The sequence below is a fragment of the Dama dama genome, chromosome 23, assembly GCF_033118175.1.
Source record: "Dama dama isolate Ldn47 chromosome 23, ASM3311817v1, whole genome shotgun sequence".
NCBI classification, from domain to species: Eukaryota; Metazoa; Chordata; class Mammalia; order Artiodactyla; family Cervidae; genus Dama; species Dama dama.
The window spans coordinates 35,241,875-35,261,703 of record NC_083703.1 but is presented as its reverse complement, the minus strand read 5'-3'; the positions used below and the strand labels follow the sequence as shown (position 1 = coordinate 35,261,703).

Here is a 19,829-nt window from a genome sequence, read left to right as displayed (position 1 = left end):
TCACTCCTCCAGCCTATAAATCAACCACAACCCAAGATCTGCTCTAAGGACTAGTCTGTGCTCTTTTCAGCCACGTCTGTGTGGTACCTGTGATTCTCTAAAATGAGGGGACATTTTTAAAGGAGGAAGAAAAAACTACAGCAGCTTAGAGGCACACGATCTGCGTGGCCCACCCTTGACTCAATGCTGACTGCCGTGAGCCTGCAGAACTTGTTCCAATCAAGTCAGGCTCTCAGACCAGTGCTGCTGAAATGTCCTGCCTTGGGCCAGTATTGTCTGCTGGGAACACATGGGCTATGGCTGGAGGGAGAGCCACTTCCCCAGTGGCCTGGCAGATACCCATGTGGTGGCCCTGGGCCCGGTCTCGGGGTAGATAACAAGGGACTACTCACTGGTAGTGGTGAACTAGCAGTAGTAAACTAAACAGAGGCCCAGTTCTCAACATCCCAGCCCTGCAAATAGCGCTTGGACTTGGCGGATGCTAAAAGCGCTGCCAGTTTGAATCGCATAGGCGATAATTTATGGCATGTGGGCTTCCCAGTGGCACTAGTGGTAAAGAACTCCCCTGCCAATGCAGGAGAGCCAAGAGATGCAGGTTTGATCCCTAGGTTGGGAAGATCCCCTGGAGAAGGGCCTGGCAACCCACTCCAGTATTCTTGCCTGGAAAAGCCCATAGACTGAGGAGCCTGGCAGGTTACAGCCCATGGTGTTGCAAAGAGTCGGACACAGCTGAAGTGACAGCTCGCACCCATGTAGGACCAGACGCTCAGCTCCCCGGCCCTCTGCGGTGCACAGTGGGTCTGCAGGGAGTCAGGAGGGTTGTGAGACTGCAGGAGAGAAGGCGTTTGGAAAGGTCCCCCACCTTCCTGAGCTTTTTCAACACCAAGTAGGAAATCTAGAGGGACAGGAATAATACACGTGTGTTTCAGTGTGTGTTAATATCAGGTTTTCCATTACCCACACCCTGCAGGCTTAGGCTGGCTTCAGCACTATGTGGGCTGAAGCGAGGCTCAGTTCCTTCCATATTATTTTGGTCACTCTGTAGTCTTTGGAAGTGAGACTTCCAAAGGTCATCCTGAGGATGACCCTGCCACACATCCAGAAGCAAGTTTTCAAGTTCTTGGAAGGGAGGAATTCTTTGAAGGCCATCCCAGCAGGGAAAATATATAAATATGTATATATATATTTAAAAAAAATACATATATATATATACATACACAATGCAGTTTCTAACACATGAAAGTGAAAACATGCCTGGTGAGCTCACACACGAGTACTGAAACAAGCCACGCCCTAGGACGGCAGGCAGGATATGCCCAGGATGGAACCATAGCTCCCTGCCCCCATGACATGCAGGGTGACCTGAGTGAGTGACATCCTTGGCCTGTGTGAGCGTCCTTGCCTCATTCAGGATAACGATATCTGGTCTCTTAGAGGTCATGGGGCATATTAGCAGAATACATGGTGGACCATAGAGTGATGAAAGAGCCACGCTTTGCCTTTTTCTAAATCAGTTCTCCATTCCCAAAGCGGCCACCAAGGTAACCAGCAAGAGAAACCACCACAATGAGAAGTCCGTGCACTGCAGCTAGAGAGTAGCCCCCACTCACCGCAACCTGAGAAAGCCCTCACACAGCAACAAAGACCCCGCACAACCGAAAATAAATTAATTAGTTAGAAAAGACTATAACCAAGGAAGAACCAGCTAGGAGAGATGCACAGTGTGAGGTGTGAGGAAAGGGTATGATTCTTTAGATGATGTTGCCATTGCTTCAGATATTTGGGATCTTATTTTTGAGAATGTCTTTAAAGACCCAGAGTACATCATAAACCCAACTTCTGAGGCTGCATTTTTTTTTTAATTTCTCTGAAATCACTTGGACTCTAATCTGATTTGAAAGGTAAGGTAGCCAAGATGAATAACTACGTGGGTCAAGGGTGAAGTAAGAGACCTGGTTCTGAGCTGTAAGGAGAATATCAATGAAGCGAATGTCTGTGTTCACAAGATGATGGATTAGAAATACATCTTTGTGTGGGTGTGAAAGTGCTGGCATGCTTACTTTTTGGAAGTTTTCTTTATAGACACTTTGAAGGCTCTATTGCAGTATGCAAATGCTCTTGATTTCTTATCATGATTTGATTTTACTCAATTATTTTTCCCTATTAGAAGAAAACTGACTCATTTCAGAATAATTGGAGGAAAGATCAATCTTAGTCCGTATATAGTCTGACCTTCAGATGGAAACCCTTAAGGGAATTTAGAATCTCTTTTCAAGTACATGAACTAGCCCTTGTAGAAGGCAGAGCACTGCCAAGCATCACAGATGATAGAATCTGGGGCTAAATGAGAGCACGTAGGGCGCAAAGAGTCGGACACGACTGAGGGACTCAGCCCAGCACAGCACGGGGCCTGACTTAGATACAAGATTCTGACTCTGATTTCCAAGTGGATTCCCCTCCCACCACTGAGTAGTTGTCTGATACCAGCTGGGTGTCCTACAATTCCACCCAGTTTTGACACTGTCTACCTGGAGATAGGCTCAGACCCAGAGGGTAAGGGCTCGGGTCCTGCAAGACAGTCCCTCCCACCTTCTTCAGACACCTGTTGTAAGTCCAGGCCCTTATCTGTGCTCCCGACCCATTACCCAGATATAGACGGGAGGTTCCAACATCCTTCTCCTTGGATTCAATCACTTACTAGAGTGGCTCACAGAACTCAGAGAAATACTCTGATTTACTAGACCTCAAGTTTTTGTAGAAGAATGTAGGACTTCCCAGGTGGTACCATGGATAAGAATCTGCCTGCCAGTGCGGGGGACACGATCCCTGATCCAGGAAGATCCCACATGGTATGAAGCAGCTAAGCCCGTGCACCATATGACTGAGCCTGAGCTATCGAGCCCGAGAGCCGTGACTGATGAGCCCAGGTGCCGCAGCTCTTGGAGCCTGCATGCCTAGAGCCTGTGCTCTGCAACAAGAGAAACCACTGCAGTGAGAAGCCCATGCCCTGCAAGCAGAGAGTAGACCCCGCTCACTGCAACCGAAGAAAGCCCCCAAGCAGCAACAAAGACTCAGCACAGCCAAAAATAAATAACTTTTTAAAAAACAATATAAGGAATAGCCAGCGAGAAGAGATGGACCGTGCAAGCTGTGAGGAAAGGGTGTGGAGTTTCATGCTCTCCCTGGGTGAGCTACCCTCCCCAAACCTCCACGTGTCCACCAAACCAAGAACTCTTGGAACCTTGTCCTTTTGGCCTTTTTGTGGAGGCTTTATTACATAGACGTGATTGAGTTGAGTCACCAATGGCCAGGCACTTAATTACTCTCCAGCTCTTTTCTCCTTCCTGGAGGTCAGGGGGTGGGACTAAAAGTTCCAGCCATGTAATCACATGTTTGGTTCTCCCAGCAACACATCCCCACATACATGCTTCTAAAGGTCATCTCATTCATATAAGTTGACACATTTATCACTCTCATCATTTAGGAAATTCCAAAAGCTGTGGGAGCTCTGTACCTACAAAGAGGACAATGACCAAGTGTATATTATAAATCACAATATCACAGATAAATGATAGTTTTGTAGAGTAGACATTTGGGTCTTGTCTGCAGTCACATAGAGGGAAAGGAAGGGAAGGACGAGGAAGAGGAAGAGGTTGGATGAGGGGGAAGGTCCAGAGTTTGAAGCTCTTGCCCCCTTTGGAAAGTATTCCTGGCTTACCTTCCTTATTTGACTGAACCAATAGACAAGTATACAATATGGTTATACATGAATTTGTCGATGTACATGGGTTGATATTTACTGTAAAACTTGTTTTCTTATTTGCTTAACTAAACTTTTATTGTACAGTGTGATATTCCTCTCCTTCAATTTCTAAAAAAAAATTTTATTGGAGTATAATTGCGTTGGAAAAGACCCTCATGCCGGGAAAGACTGAAGGCAGGAGGAGATGGGGGCAAGAGATGGTTGGATGACATCACCGACTCAATGGACATGAATTTAAGCAAACTCTGGGAGATAGTGAAGGGCAGGGAAGCCTGGCATGCTGCAGCCCATGGGGTCACAGAGAGACAGACATGACTTAGCGTAAAAGAATGTAGTTGTTTTACAATGTTGTATTACTTTCTGCTATATGGCAAAGTGAATCAGCTGTACATATACCCATATCCCCTTTTTACTGGATTTCCTCTCCATTTAGGTCACCACAGAGCATTTAGTAGAGTTCCTTGTGCTGTGCAGTTGGCTCTCATTAGTTATCCATTTTTTACATAATATCAATGGTGAATACCTGTCAATACCAATCTCCCAGTTCACCCCACACCCCCGTTCCCCCTTGGTATCCATACATTGGTTCTCTACATCTGTCTCTCTTTCTGCTCTGTAAATAAGATCATCTATACCAATTTTTTCAGATTCCACATGTATGTGTTAATATCAGTTTTCTCATTCTAATTTACTTCACTCTGTGTGACAGACACTAGGCTTATCCACATTACTACAAATGACCCAATTCCATGAAAGGAAAAGTGAAAGTAAAGTCGCTCAGTTGTGTCCAACTCCTAGCGACCCCATGGACTTCAGCCTACCAGGCTCCTCCGTCCATGGGATTTTCCAGGCGAGAGTACTGGAGTGGGGTGCCATTGCCTTCTCTGTATCTCCATGAGGAGTGTGATATGTTTCATCCCATCTCCAATTCCATTATTTAATGGAGTCAGGACACTTGGTCTAAGGGCCCTTAGAGACCATCTAGTTCAGTCTCCATTGTGACCAGTAAGAAAGGGACTTGACAGGACTTAACAGCCAAAACAGGGCTTATACGTTGCTTAAAAGTACACTCTTCATGGACATGTATTAATGAGTGTTTAAAAGACCCAGCCCAGCAGACCCAGCTGCAAGGGAAAGGGTCCAGTCAATTTTTTCTGCCTAATCTTTAAATTGTTTGAGCACCAGCTCAAATGAGTTTAATGATCACCACTTTTGTGCCTTTTATCTTTCCTGTGTTTGTCCAACTTAAATGTCCAAGACTGAAACAGCCTGTGTTCATGAGAATAACCTTTCACAAATTTTCACATCCAAGCAGCTTTTTATCAAGTCACACCATAGTTGACCTAAAGTAGGTTAGATAAAGACGTGAGTTAATTAGATTCTTTTTTTAAATATAGCTATCTCCAGAGGAAAATTGGAATGATCATTTTAAAAATGGGTTTCTAGAGAAGTTTCTGTATTAAGAAGATGGATTGGAAAGACCAAGTTCATTTGGAAGAAAATAGCATGACTTAGAATTCAAGAACAGAAACATCCTTAAATATCAGCTTTTACCTGTAATTATAAATGTATGATATCCAGAGATTGTCTAAATTATTCTGTTGTTTTAAATTGTTAAACTCATTTCTGCTATATTTTCTGCAAATAAGTACCATCCACCTTTGCCATTACATGTTAATTCCTCATGTGACCAGAAGGGGACACTAGAAGACATTTTTCTCTGGGGACATTTGTTTTTATTTTTCTTTGTGCCCTCAGCCCAAAGGCAAGGCAAAAACAGAGATATTCCTCTGGTAAAATGATGTTCCATCTTTTATCTAGGAAGTCAGGCTTCAGACTTGCTTTTCCATCAAACTTTGGGACCATCTTAGAAAATATAATACTCTACATAATTATATTAGTTTTCCAGACATACTTTCTTCCAAATAAATGCCGTTCAGAAAGATTCAAATTAGGCAGCTGTGGTCATTTCTTACTTATGACTAACTTACTTAAATTGTGGTTCTTTTCCAAGGAAGGATTGGTGCTGAACTTTTGGGTTGGCCTGTCTTCTTCTTAGATTAGCACTGTTGAAGAAGAGCGGTGAGGAAGACTGGAGAAACAGACTCAACAGAAAGCAGGAATACGGCAAAGCCTCCATCACCAGCAGCCTGCATACCCAAGAAACGGAGCAGTCACTCAAGAAGAAGGTAACATTGTCTGTGCTCGGAAAAAGCATTCTAACTAACATCACGCTTGGATGTGCGTCCACCAGGCAAGCATGCATAGCTTAACCAGTTACTACCCTGGGAAGCATCTGCTCTCTCTTGCCACTAGGGTCCACACCTATAGTCTGCCCACAGCAGCTTCAATTAATCACCAGCTGAAGTCTTGAGATGTCCTAGAATTGGGAACAGTGCCACATACCTAATGCATCAGCAGGCAGGTTCCTATATTTGAAAGTGTGCACTTTTATCTGTTTCAAATCTTCTAAAATGAAATCTGATTTTACAGTGTTATTAAACCCTTTTATATCTATATACCTATTTCTGTAGAGATGTACTGCAGTCCATGGGGTTGCAGAGTCCGACACAACTGAGCAACTGAACTGAACCGAACTGACATCTATATATGTAGCTATAGATATAGGTGTGTGTGTATATGTATATATTTTGATCACACTGCACAGTATGCAGGATATTCTCTGACAACCAGGGATTGAACCTGTGTTCCCTGCAGTGGAAACATGGAACCCTAAACACTGGACTGCCAGGAAGTCACCTTATTAAAGCCTTTAGAATGAAAACCTCATTGACTGCTAACCGTTTATTAGTTGCATATAGAATATGGGTTTGAATGTCCTAGGCCTAGATTTAAAACATACATATATACAAGAGGACACAATTGTGGTCAGTGAGGACATGTCACAGAAGTCTTGTTCCATGATGATCAGGTAAGTCTTTTATTGAGAGTATAGCAAAGTATGTTATAAGCTTCAAGAAAATTCAGTAACACACTGTTGTCAATCTGGGCAAGCATTTCATATGCATATGTACCAATGAGTTGTTAAATGACTAGTCATAATGACCAGCTTTTGACCAATCAGTGCACACTTTCAAAGTGAACAGTGATTTCCTGCTGCCTGGCCCTGTGATGGCAAATGCACCTGCTGGCTGGGGGCAGTGTGGGCGCTGGGCCACACCACTGGCCAACTGCTAGGATCACAGGTCTTCAAAGAAAAAGGAAAAATACTTCCAACCAGATGATCACCTAGACCCCGTCCAGCTCTAAAACAATGTAATAAGCCTCCATGGAAGAGAGAAGTGATGAACATGACCTTGAGGCACTCAGAAGCATACATAAGGAGGTGTGTCCATGGGGCCATGAGGACAGAGTTCTGACACTATTTCCTATGGCTCTTCTGTGTTTTCCTAGGTTAAATTGGAAGAGCAATTTGAATTCTCTCTTTTGAGTCAAACATGACTTCAAAGATAGTCACTAAAGACAGTTAACGCTCAGCCATTTGCAAATCTCTCAAATATGACTAGATATTAAAGAACCTACATAGGAAATCTGTATTTCCAGAATGAGATCCAAAAGTGAAAGAAAACTAGGTCGACTGCCATTGCCCACAAACTTTATGTAAAAGTTTGATTTGAAAGTGTTGGTTCCCAGGTAACTTTAGTACTTAAATCTTGGTCATGTTGAAAGATGCAAAGAAATTTCCCCAAGCAGGTCCTCCATGGCATGGTAAAAAGGATGGCTACAAAGTACAAAGCCAGGTAGATTTCTTGCAAATAGTAGAATTAATCTCAACACTTTGCACCACTTAGGGGACAGAGATCGGCAGAAGCTGGGTAAACCAGAAGGCTCAGAATAGTAGATGAGATCACAACAGCCTTAACATAGACTGAGATTCTCAGGAGGCAAGAGATGGGAGAAGATAGCTGCAGTTGCCCCTGGCGTGGTAAACCCTGCCCACAGCAGCCATGGCTTGAGTGGGAAGTGCTGTCCTGGGCTCAGGGGTTCTGCACCAGCAGTGAACTCATCATTGCTCTCCTACTCCTAACCTAGTTCACTTTGGCCCAAGACAATAAGTTCTTTGAAGTTAAAATAAGCCCATCTATTTTGGGCTTCTGTAGCAGGCATCGGGAAATCATAGATGCTCTTGAGGTCATGTGGTTTTCCCATGGCCTCTGAAGTACTCTTGGTTCCGTGTCTTCCCAAGGGCTGGCTGTGTATTTCAGCCACACCTTGGCCATGCTCAGATGTGGTAGAAGAACTGCCTTGAACCTAATCTGCCTTAAGACAGTCCCTGGGGCAGCTGGAAGGCAGGCAGGGGAGCTTGCAACATGGCCAAGGTTTGCTGGGTATCTGAATGCTTCTCTGCAGAAGGAAGGACATTCATGACACATGCTCCAGGCAGTTAGGATCTTGCTGCCTGGGCTGGAGCCAGACTTGCTAGGGGCACAAGCTCTGGAACCTTCCGTCTTTTCCACCAAGGGAAAAGGGACTGGATTTACTGTCAGGTCATCACTTCCTGCACAGTTTCTGAATTCATTGAAGGCACATATTCGTGGTTACCAAACATTTTATGGTTTGGCCTCCTCGAGCTTTTACTGTGTATGCTAAGCAGGGTCCCACGAGTTACAGCCTGTGGAAAAGCAAAGGAGGCAGGAAATGGAGATGGGCCTTTATATAAATCGCTTCCTTTGTGAAAATCTGCGCCATCCAATAAAAATATAATGTGAGCCCATGAATAATTATAGATTGTTGTGTAACCACATTAAAAAAGATGTGAAGGATGCCTTGAAAATCTTAAATTGTTTTTCTTTCTGTCAAAGGGTTTGTTCCAAAACAAAATTTTGGTGCTCTAACTGGCATCTCCTTTGGGGTCCTGTAAGGTTTAAAAAAATGTATTCTTTTGGTCCATAAATCAATTTGGGGAATAAGTTAGTGTTTTACTTTTCCTACAAAAAGATCAATCGTGTCTCAAGAGACCATGTAACTTAACATCACTTCCTTACTTTCCAAACTTAACCCCCTAAAATTAGGATGGATGGTTTGGAACTTAAGAGTGCTATTTACCCTGCTGCCCCTGTCATTTCCTACAACAAATAGCTTGGGTTCTTTCTCTTGCTGTCCCTCTTTCCTTCCTCTTGTGCTTGGTTTAGTCTAGGGCAATGCTAACCTGACTTATACATCTTTGCTTTTGTAGCTTACAGAACTAGTTCTAAAGATGGCAAAGACCGTGGTTTGTAGGTTTGGCCGGCCAGGAACATGATCCCTTCAGAGCCACTCATCCCATCCCGAGAGGGAGAGAAGTGAAACAAGACAAAGTTTGAAAGAAAAGGGATTTGGCAGAAGTCTCTTTGTTTCACCTAAATGGCAGTTATATATTTTCCCCAAATCATTATTTAAAATTCCAACCCCATTTTGGCCTGTTTTTTGATATTTAGGCAGAGACAGTGACTCCCAAGCTCTTTGATCAAGATAACCATCCAAAGTTGTAGGCTTTTTCCAGGAAGTCAGAACCTTTTACAGAGTTTGTGGTTACTGCCCCCCACCTGTGTCTGAGGCACAGGTTAGGATTTGATACCTGGCTGTGCTTCCATCCAAGTGTCAAGTCAGTGAATCAGGCTAAGCTCTGTGCTGTCCCCAGAACAAGTCCTTGAAAATTCTAGGCAGGTCAGTCTGCCACATTCGTGTTCTAATTGCCTGTGCTGTTGAAATTCCAAATGACGATTCAAGAGCATGTGGTCAATTGAAGGACAAAGGGTAGGAGGGTGAGGAGGGCTGTTGGTCTGACCCCCAAATTACAGATAGTCACCCCTCAGATGGGGGATGAGCTCACTTGGTGTGTGTGCCACCCGACTGTGTGGGCATGTGCATGCTTCTCCTGGAACCCAGCACAGAGTTCTGGAAAATGCTTGTGACCCCGTAACCTGACCCTACTCTTCCGACACTCTGCAACGTCTCCTATTTGTTTTAACCTGTAGGAAGAAGGAGGATTTACAGATGATAATGACATTTCTAATCTGCTTTGGGTAAGCCTGACTCTAACACAGGTCTCCTCACCACGTGTAGCTCTCATCCTAGACGGTTCCCCTGGGTACCCCTCTCTGCTTGGTTTTCTTAACCCGAGGGGAGATGTCACCTCAATCCAGCATGGAAAGCTATCCTGTTTCCCGCCCTTTTTTTAATTTTATTTTTAATTGGAGGATAATTGCTTTACAATATCAGGTTGGTTTCTGCCATATGACAGGAATCAGCCTTGAGTATACATACGTCCCGCCCGTCTTGAGCCTCCCTCCTGCCCCACCTCGCCATCCCACCCCTCTAGGTTGTCACAGAGCCCCCTGTGACCCTCTAGGTCACCTAGAGCCCCCTCTAGGTCATCACAGAGCACTGGGTTGAGCCCCGTGTGTTACACAGCAGCTTCCCATTAGCTATCTCACGCCGGTCAGAATGGCCATCATCAAAAAATCATGAAATTTTGTTTCAATCATGGAGAAAACGTGAAGGGCTTTAAAAAACATAGTTTATATTCAATGTTAAAATGGTCCATGAAAGTCAGGGATCCCCTGTCTGAATATCTTCTGTAAATTGCAGTCATCATGCCAATAACTCAGGTACTGCACAGAATTGATTGGGTTATATTTACTGTGCTTGTGTGGGAATTTCTGTTAACATTCTAAAATAAAACAAGTAGGAAGGACTCTCTTGGGAAGAGAATTGAAATTGCAATGAGTAAATTAACTTTCTGTGAGAGAAAGCCTTGTTTTTGTCCTTCCCCTCCTCCACCCCGCTCTGATAAATCGTCTTTTTTCACCTCTAATCCTCTTGCTTTGCTCTATAGGAACCTGTATACGCTTCTACTTATTCTCCTGCTCTACCTGCTGCCCATAAATACCTGTCTTTTGTATCTATTAATCAGGTGAGGAAAAGCCTACATGTATTAAGCCTCATTGCAATTTCTGAGCGGCAGGGAGAAACTTATTTCATTTGGGAAAGTAACTCGTTTGCTGCATTTGTGTGTGTGTGTGTGTGTGTGTGTGTGTGTGTGTGTGTGTGTAAATGTACTTACTTCATATATTTAGGGTCAGTCACCCGGAGGGCATAGCAACCCACTCCAGTCTTGCCTGGAGAAACACATGGACAGAGGAGCCTGGCAGGCTACAAAGGAGGAGGAGGAGCCAGAGGAGCCTGGCGGTCGCAAAGAATCAGACACGACTGAGCACGCTGAGCACGCACACATGTCGCAACCTCGGCTCAGACCTCTAGGGAGACTTATGGTATTAATTCATCTCATAGTCATGAAACTGGTTGAAGAGGAAAGTTTCCCCTTTAATCTATGTTGTGGGTTTTGTTTTTTTTTTTTCATTTTATATTAGAGTATAGCTGATTAACAATGTTGTGGTAGTTTCAGGTACGTAACAGAGCGACTCAGCCATACATATACATGTATCCATTCTTCCCCAGACTCCCTTCCCATTCAGACTGCCACATAATCCCATAAGTTAATATTCTAAATTGAGTCAGGAGCCCAAGAAGGAGCCCAGGGTGTTCCTGGCTCCAGTTCAGGAGACAGATTATCTTGCTTACCTTGACCAAGTAGGAGGCAGTGCTGGAAGCACTCGGGGGCGTGGAAGAGACAAGGTGGAAGCCGTGGTCCTGATGCGAGCTGGCTGCCATGGCACTGTCGTCATGGAAACCACAGTCCTGCTTCCCCACCTTCCACCTTGCTGCACCCTGTCTGAGCTCTACCAGAAGGGAGACCTAGCCTGGGCTGAGGAATTCTGTTAGTGCCTAATATGCAGTGATATTTAAAGCTACAAATACCGATAATTGGTTTTTATTCCCCTTGGAAATGTCCCTGGGGTCAAAATTGTTAGAAAAAGCGGCGGCATCCCCTTTGCCATGACGAGCCCCAGGTGCTGGTTGCCCTCCATCTGTGGGACCTGGCCGGTCACTCCCATCTTAGGGCCTCTGTCTCATCAGCTCAGGGACCACGCCCGGTCAGGTGGTCTCTAACTGGGAAGGTCATGACTGTTCTGTCCCTTTAGGACTCGCGGTGACAAACTGGTCTTTGAGGGAGAGGCACAGGATTTCAGCCAGAGGGAGGGCCTGTGGGGTCCTCCTGCTTCATTTGGCATTTTCATAAGTGGAAACGCCCCGTTTCTTCTCCCAAAGGAGGCCTTTCTCGCACTTGCCTTAACTCCTTTCCTCTGAAGTTAGGAATAAAGGTCTATAGCAACCTAGCCCTGAATAACCAGCCAGTGTCTGCTTCAAAAATGAGGGTATGCTATGAAGCAAACCTGCTGTTCCGTCACTAAAGGGGGGAAATAAGTTGATGTTAAACTTTATTTATTTATTTTTTTTTTTTTAGTATTTATTTGTTTATTTGGCTGTCTCAGGTCTTAATTGCATCATGCAGGATCTTTCATTGAGGTCCATGGGCTCTAATTGTGGCGCACGGACTTCGTTGCTCTGCACACAGATTCTCTTGTTGTGACTTGCGGGTTTAGTTACTCCCTGGCTTGTGGGATCTTAGTTCCCCGACTAGAGATCAAACCCACATCCCTGCATTGCAAGGCAAGTTCTTAACCACTAGACCACCAGGGAAGTCATGTCAATGTTAAACTTTAAAAGAAAATATATATTGTTAAAGTATTTCATTTTTACATTATTCTTTTTTTTAACATTCCTTTCCATGATGGTTCATCACAAGGCATTGAATATAGTTCCCTGTGCTATCCAGTAGATCCGTGTTGTTTATCTGTCCTGTAGATACTAGTTTATATCTGCTAATCCCACACTCCCAGTCCTTCCCTCCACCACCCTTATTGAAGTCTTTAAATGTAAACTATATACACTTACATAATGGGCTTCTGGCTCAGCAGTAAAGAATCTGCCTGCAGTGCAGGAGCCTGGGTGGGGAAGATCCCCTGGAGGAGGGCATGGCAACCCACTCCAATATTCTTGCCTGGGGTCGCAAAGAGTCCCACAGACTGAGCCACGCGACTTTCACTTTCCTTCTTGTCTAGAGAATCCCCTTGACAGAAGAGCCTGGCAACCTACAGTCCATAGAGTCACAAAGAGTTGGACACAACTGAAGTGACTTGGAACGCACCATCACACATATTTACATAATACACATGTTAGATGTATTTGTAGTATACTTTTTTATAGACTTTATTTCTTTAGAGTAGTTTGAGGTTCCCAGCAAAATTAAGCAGAAAGTATGGAGATTTCCCTCATACTTCCTGCTTCCCACTACCCCGCCCACAGCCTCCCCCACTATCAACATCCCCCACTAGATGGCATATTTGTTTCAGTTGACAAGCTGTTATCCCTCAGCATCCATAATTGATAGTTGGGTTCTCTCTTGGCACTGTACATGCTAAGATTTTGACAAGTGTGTAGTGACACGTATCCATCATTGTGGTATCGTACAGAGTCCTTCCACTGCCCCAAAACGCCTCTGTGCTCTGCCTGCTCATCCCTCCCTCCTCCTCTCCTCCCCTCCCAGGAAACTGATCTCTTTACTATAATTTTTGTCTTTTCCAGAATGTCTGATGGATGGAATCATACAAGGTGTTGCCTTTTCAGATTGGCTTGTTGCGTTCAGTAATATGCATTTAAGGTTCCCCTGTGTGTTTTCATGGCTTGATAGCTCATTTCTTTTTACCACTGAATAGTAGTCCTTGTCTGGCTGGATCAGTTTATTTATCCATTTGCTTACCGAAGGTCATCTTGGTTGCTTCCAAGCTTTTGGCAATTACGAGTAAAGCTGTTATAAACATCCATTGCAGGTTTTTGTGTGGACATAATTTTTCAACTTGTTTGGATATCAAAGAGCATGACTGCTGAATTATATGGTAAGAGTAAGCTTGGTTTTGTAAGGAAGTGCCAAACTACCTTTGAAAGTGGCTGGACCATTTTGCATTCCTACCAGCAGTGAATAAGTGTTCCTATTGCCCCACATCCTCACCGGCATTTGGTGGCATCAGTGGTTTGAATTTTGGCCGTTCTAATAGTCGTGTAGAAGTGTCTTGACATGTTTTCTTCTTCCTCCGCTTGCCTCAGGGCTATAGCAAAGTAAGATTTCCCTTCGTTCCCTTCCTTCCATCTTGTTGTTGTTCTCTAGTTGCTAAGTCATGTCCAACTGTTTGCAACTGCATGGACTGTAATCCGTCAGGCTCCTCTGTCCATGGGATTCTCCCAGAAAGAATACTGGAATGGGTTGCCATTTCCTTCTCCAGGGGATCTTCCCAACTCAGGGATCGAACCTGCATCTCCTGCTTGCCAGGCAGATTCTTTACCACTGAGCCCCCTGGGACCCCTCCTTTCATCTTAGTTGCTGGTAAATGGTGACAAGACCAAATTATGGTCACTTTGAAATCCAAACCTAGTTGAGATCTTTTCCCATGTTTTGTCCAGGCCACTTGAGGCTCTGGGCCCTGGTGATGGGTAGAAATCATTTAAGGAGGTGGCAAAGCTAAATTTCCTTAACAGTGCATAGGATTTGAAAGGTGACAGCATTTTTGAAAACTGAGGATGCTCACTTATTGTTGTACGTTATTTCTTTCACTAAACACATGCTTTTATGGTTTCTTCCTGTGATGTAGTTTCACTCAAGGTGAGTAAGATAAAAATTTAAAAGCCAGATCACAATATTTTCTATCTCAAAGCTCTCCACTTGTAGAAGAATCTTACCCTTAAAGTGAAAAGTGAAGTCGCTCAGTTATGTCCGACTCTCTGCGACCCCGTGGACTAAGGTAGCCCACCAGGCTCCTCCGTCCATGGGATTCTCCAGGCAGGAATACTGGAGTGGGTTACCCTTAGAGCTACACTAATCCTAGTCACACATTAGTTCACTCTCTTGTGTATCACCTCCTGTGTCAGAAACGCTTAATGAAATCTGCACTGTGATTTCTGAGGAGTACGGAGACAAACCCATAAGTAACAACATGGTCACCTGAAAACGTTCTCTATTAACCCTCTGCACAGTTTCCTACCAAGTCTCTGTTCATCCCTAAGACCCAACTTTCTTCCCAGCTGTTTCACTACGTTCCCTACCCGCCCCCTCTTCCCGCCCCCTCCCCCTCCTCTTTCTGTACCGTGCTCATGAGATCCATATTTGAAAGAATAAAGGCTTAGAAGGCGTAGGGCTTCTATTCCTGTTCTGCCCCAGCTCCCTGACTCTTCCAGCAAATCCTAAATCTCATCAGTTAGACCTAGAAAAACCTGAAAAATAACACAGTGCTTACTCTACTATGAATTATGCCCTTCTCTAAATGAGGGAAGAAAAAATTTTGAAGGGAAAAGCAAGATAAGAGAATCATGATGTCTTAAGCTAAAAAAAAGTGCATGGAGAAAGAGGTCCATGTTGTCTGTTTACACATTTTGAGTTCTAAAATTTAATAGCAACTTGTGATACATTTTATTCATTTCTAAAGTGAATAAAGAAACCATATGCATATACCTCATTTTATATATATATGATATATACACACACATGTATAATATATATATATACAAGATATATATATATTAGATATAAGGTATATATATCATATATACATACATATATGTGTGTGTGTATATATATATACTTATTGTTACATTATAGAGCCATTTAAGGTCAGATAAGGGGAGTTAGGGGGCTTTTGAGCAACCCTGCTAAGTGTCAAAGTTAAGATGAAACTTCTAGAGAAGCAAAAACTTTTATGTTTAGTAATATCATCTAGAGGCACATGGAAAGCATGCTCCCTAAGATAGATCTGGCAAACTTCTAGACACTTTAAATCCTGGAATATCTGTGTATCCCAGGGCCCACATCCATCAGCTTCTCCCAGGAGCTGCAGGAGAATCCGAAATGGAATTGCTGATTTGGGGACACTGTTTTTCTGAGTCATTAACCACCACTCCCACCACACCCAGGACTTGGGAGATTCTACTGAGTTCACCATATAAATGGTAAAGTTTGGGTGATTGGAAAAGAAAACTTTCTTGGCATTTTATATATTTTTTAAAATATTTTAAGGCAAGTGTCATATTGATTTGATTAAAATTCATTCCTGAAACTTCATTTTTCAAGAAAACTGATCCTCTTTTTCAAATTTTGATGAGGTTTTCCTAGTAAGTCCATCTCATAGTTTATGAGGGCGTGTGATTAAGACAATTACTTGGAACCAGGGTCAGGTTACCAATCATGAGTAGGAAAGTTAAGGAAAAGGGTTTTTAATTTGACCATTTTTTATTTTGATAAAATTTAAAACTTTTAGAAATGTTCTCATAATAGCCAGGATACTCTCCTATACCCTTGAATAGACCCACCAATTGTTGGCATTTGTTCCCTCCCCTACCCCGTCTCATCCCCCATCCCCACTGCCAACGTCTCCCTTCACCCTTTTCTCCTGGATTGAATGATTGATTGATTGATTGATTGATTGGGCTATTGTAACAGAATACCATAAACTGGGTAACTTATAAACAAGAGAAATTTATTTCTCTCAGTTCTAGAGTGTAAGAAGTCCAAGGTCAAGGTGCTGGCAGATTCAGTGTCTGGTGAGGGTCCACTTCCTGGTTCTTAGACCACTGTCTGCTCACCGTGTCCTCATGTAGCTGAGGGGTGAGGGAGCTCTCTGGGGCCTCTTTTATCCGGGCACTAATCTCATTCTTGAGGGCTCTAGCCTCATGAGCTAATCACTTCCCAAACCCCACCTCCTAATGTATCACATTAGGGATTAGGTTTCACTGTGTGAACTGGTGGGGAGCAGGGGACACAGAACCTTAGACTGTAGAACACTGCCATAACCTCAAGAGGAGGAAATTTTATATTGATACATTGTTTATCTAATCCATAGACTGTATCCCAACTGTGTTCATTTCCCCCCAATAACATCCTTTTTAGGCCCCACTCCATCCCATCAAAGATCCAATCAGGATCATATATTACATTTAGTCACCATGTGTCTTTAGGAGATGGTTTTTAACCTAGTTTAATTGCCAGTGATCTCAAAATCAGTCCTGACTGTGACTGCTCTGTAGGAGAGTTCTGTAAAAGGAAGATGTATCGGTTCTGTGATAGAGAAATCCATGTCCATGGCTTAAACCGAATCTTACCAGTGCAGACTTGGTTTTTATGTGGCTGGAAAGGAAGGAGAGCCTCCCCACGCCCCCGCCCCATTACCCTGCATCTCTCCATCCTCCCAGGGCCTTAAAAAGATCAAGGATGCTGACCTCTGTCACCTTCCTGAGTAAATCTGGAGGTTGTTTCCTATTGGTCAGTTAAGGGAAGCTAATTTGCCATAGTGGGATGGACAGCAGTGGAGAATAAAAGTATCATGGAGGCCCCAGGGATGTATTTCCCCCTCAGGGCTCCTTGGTCTTCCCACTGTGTCTGTGGAAAACCTGAGGATCATTTTGGTCTTTGATGACTTCTTATCTAAGAAAGAACTCCTTACATGGGAAGAGGAGCTTGGGGAGACCACAGACTAGTTAAGGAGAGCTCGCCTGTGGTTTGAAAGCAGATGCTCCAGCAGAAAGGGCCTCCTCGGGTCTCAGAAGATACTGAGGTTAAAGCGCAAGCACAAACCGGGGTCATCACCATCCTTCAGACCCCTTTCCTAGGAAGGACCTGGAGGCAGAAGCGCTTTCTGCTCCTTGGCAAGCGATGCTTTTCTTTCCTTAACATTGGCTCCCATGGCAGCTTCCCTCCCGACACCCCACCCCGTGCTCCCTCTCCCAGCCCCGTCTCCCTGCCTGTGCCCTGCCCCCATCCCTAGAGGGATTTTGTCATGAAAGGAGGGATGGGCAAAGAAGGAGGGAAAAGAAACTCTCGGGCCAACACTGGAGGACCTTCCCCAGTTGTCAGCCTGAGAACCGCTCATCTCCTGAAGCCTCCTTCCTGCCCATCCCCATCCTCCTCAGTCTCCCTCGAGAATCCTCCAGCTTCTGCCTTTTAGATCAAATAAGACCAAATAATGTCACCAAGAGCTTAGACATTAAAGAGGCAACTGTCTCCAGAACCCCAATGAGAAATATTTGTAAGCCTTTTTTACATAGAAATGTTATTATACAGGTAGGTTATGTCTATAGCACAGTTCAGCCTCAATATCAGATATTCTGTGACTTAAAAGTCATCTTTGTGGGCTTAACCTGGTTGCCTAACTGCCCATATAAAATAATTGCTGTAGGAAAAAGCACGCGAGTTCCAGAAAACCTTCTAATAACACACCTTCCTCCTAATCAGCTTTCCCTACTTTATGGTTGGCCGTGTAGATAAAAATCTTTAGTAGGTAAGATTTTCTCAACTAACTGTGTTCTTTGAGCATGATGAACAAAGATTCCTAGTCAACTGAGTTTAGATAAGTGAAACAGAGCAACTTGAAAACTCTGTAAGATTCGTGGCAGGAAGACAGTCTCTCTCTGTTTCTTTTTACAAAGCATCATTTTGATATTCTGGTGTTCCAAACAAACAAGTGAAAAACCAGGTTCTAACCTGAAGTTCCAGGGTTGGTGGTGGTGGTCTGTAACCCAAGCTGGAAATAAGGAAGCCAGACCTATTTCGGGTAGAACAGCTGGGACATTAGGGAACAGCGCAGGACTCCTCTTTGCTTTCCAGCTCATGAAATGCTCCCTGCTAACGTTCATGCCTCTGTGACTTCCTCTCCCGTTTTCTCCCTGGTACATGCTTCAAGCAGCGGGTCACAGAAAGTAGAGAGAGCCAGATGACTATTGAAGAGAGAAAGCATCTCATCACCGTGAGAGAGGATGCCTGGAAGACCAGGGGCAAAGGAGCAGCCAACGACTCCACCCAGTTCACCGTGGCTGGCAGGATGGTGAAGCGAGGTCAGAGTGTGTATATGTGTGTGTGTGCGTGTGTGGACCTGTGTGTGAGCTCCGTCACCCACGGAGGGGAGGGTGGCGTAAGATGGCTCACTTTGAAAAACCAAGCCTTGGTCTTTTCTGGTTTTCACTCTTAACTGAAGTTGTGTACACATTTTATGAGATACTCCAACTGAAAATCTTTCCCTATGACAGCATCGTCTTCAACATGACGCATGATTCAGTTAGTGACATTTCAAAAGAGTCATTTGGAAATGCCCAGGTATCAAAGCAGTTTTGCAGATCTGCTATCAAACTTTCAGTCCTTTCCTGTAATCGCTTGAAAATTATTTCCATTTTCTTGCCATCTGGCAATCAGCTCACTCAAATAAGCCTTTCTCAGTGCAGTAGTTCGTCTTCTTCCTTTTAGGGTTATTCCCAGGTCTTTTTCCATCAACCCAGAGTTCCCTGGCTACAAAGCCCTGTTTCCAGAGGTGTTTTATTGGATGTCTAAAAGATGTATCCATTTCCAGGAAAGTGAGATTTCCCTGAAGACAGGTGATTTCTTTGCAGCTGAGCTCTTGAAACTGATTTTCAGCGGGAAGCCAAAGATTTGTGAAACTGATGAATCACATGGTTCCTCAAGTTGTCAGAAAGCTCTGCAGCTCCATAGCCTATAGGAAATGGTTAAAATCTGGGGTCCTTTTGTCACGTGCAGGCACATACCTTCATTTTCTAAGCTATTGTTTGAGTAAATTTCTCAGCTTAGTGGTGAAGGTTTTCTCAATCAATAAATTAACTTATATTGTCATCTGCTTCGTAGGTTTGCAGTTGTCTTTTCTCAGTACCTTTTGGGATCCTCAGTCATAGATGGAGCCTACCTCATTGTAGGCTCGGGATAAGTATTTGCAGAAGGAAGGAAGGGAGGGAGAGGAAACTCTTGAACTGAGATTGACCCAAATATTTGTGGAAGAATCCTTTCTAACAAATTTATTCTTAACTAATCTTGGAACTTAGGGAAGCATTGGTGGCTCGGTGGTAAAGAATCCTCCTACCAATGCAGGAAACATGGGTTCAGTCCCTGGGTTGGGAAGATCCCCTGGAGAAGGAAATGGCAACCCATTCCAGTATTCTTGCCTGGAAAATCCCATGGACAGAGGAGCCTGATGGGTACAGTCCATGGGGTCACAAAAGAGTCAGACATGACTTAGCAACTAAACAACAACAACAATCTTGGAATTATCAAAGGATA

The 19,829-nt window shown here is 43.9% G+C and overlaps 1 protein-coding gene across 12 annotated transcripts in view; it reads left to right on the top strand.

Moving 5' to 3' along the window:
• SVIL (supervillin) overlaps positions 1-19,829 on the top strand; it is a 254,119-nt gene that overhangs the window by 196,460 nt on the left and 37,830 nt on the right. For 8 of the 12 annotated variants that reach the window (XM_061126354.1, XM_061126353.1, XM_061126358.1 and 5 more), the window contains 3 exons: positions 5,823-5,952; positions 9,742-9,789; positions 18,451-18,601. In XM_061126354.1, the coding sequence (XP_060982337.1) occupies positions 5,823-5,952; positions 9,742-9,789; positions 18,451-18,601 (329 nt within the window). The remainder of the gene's footprint in view (positions 1-5,822; positions 5,953-9,741; positions 9,790-18,450; positions 18,602-19,829) is intronic. The other 4 variants (XM_061126352.1, XM_061126361.1, XM_061126350.1 and 1 more) reach the window with 3 other exon arrangements.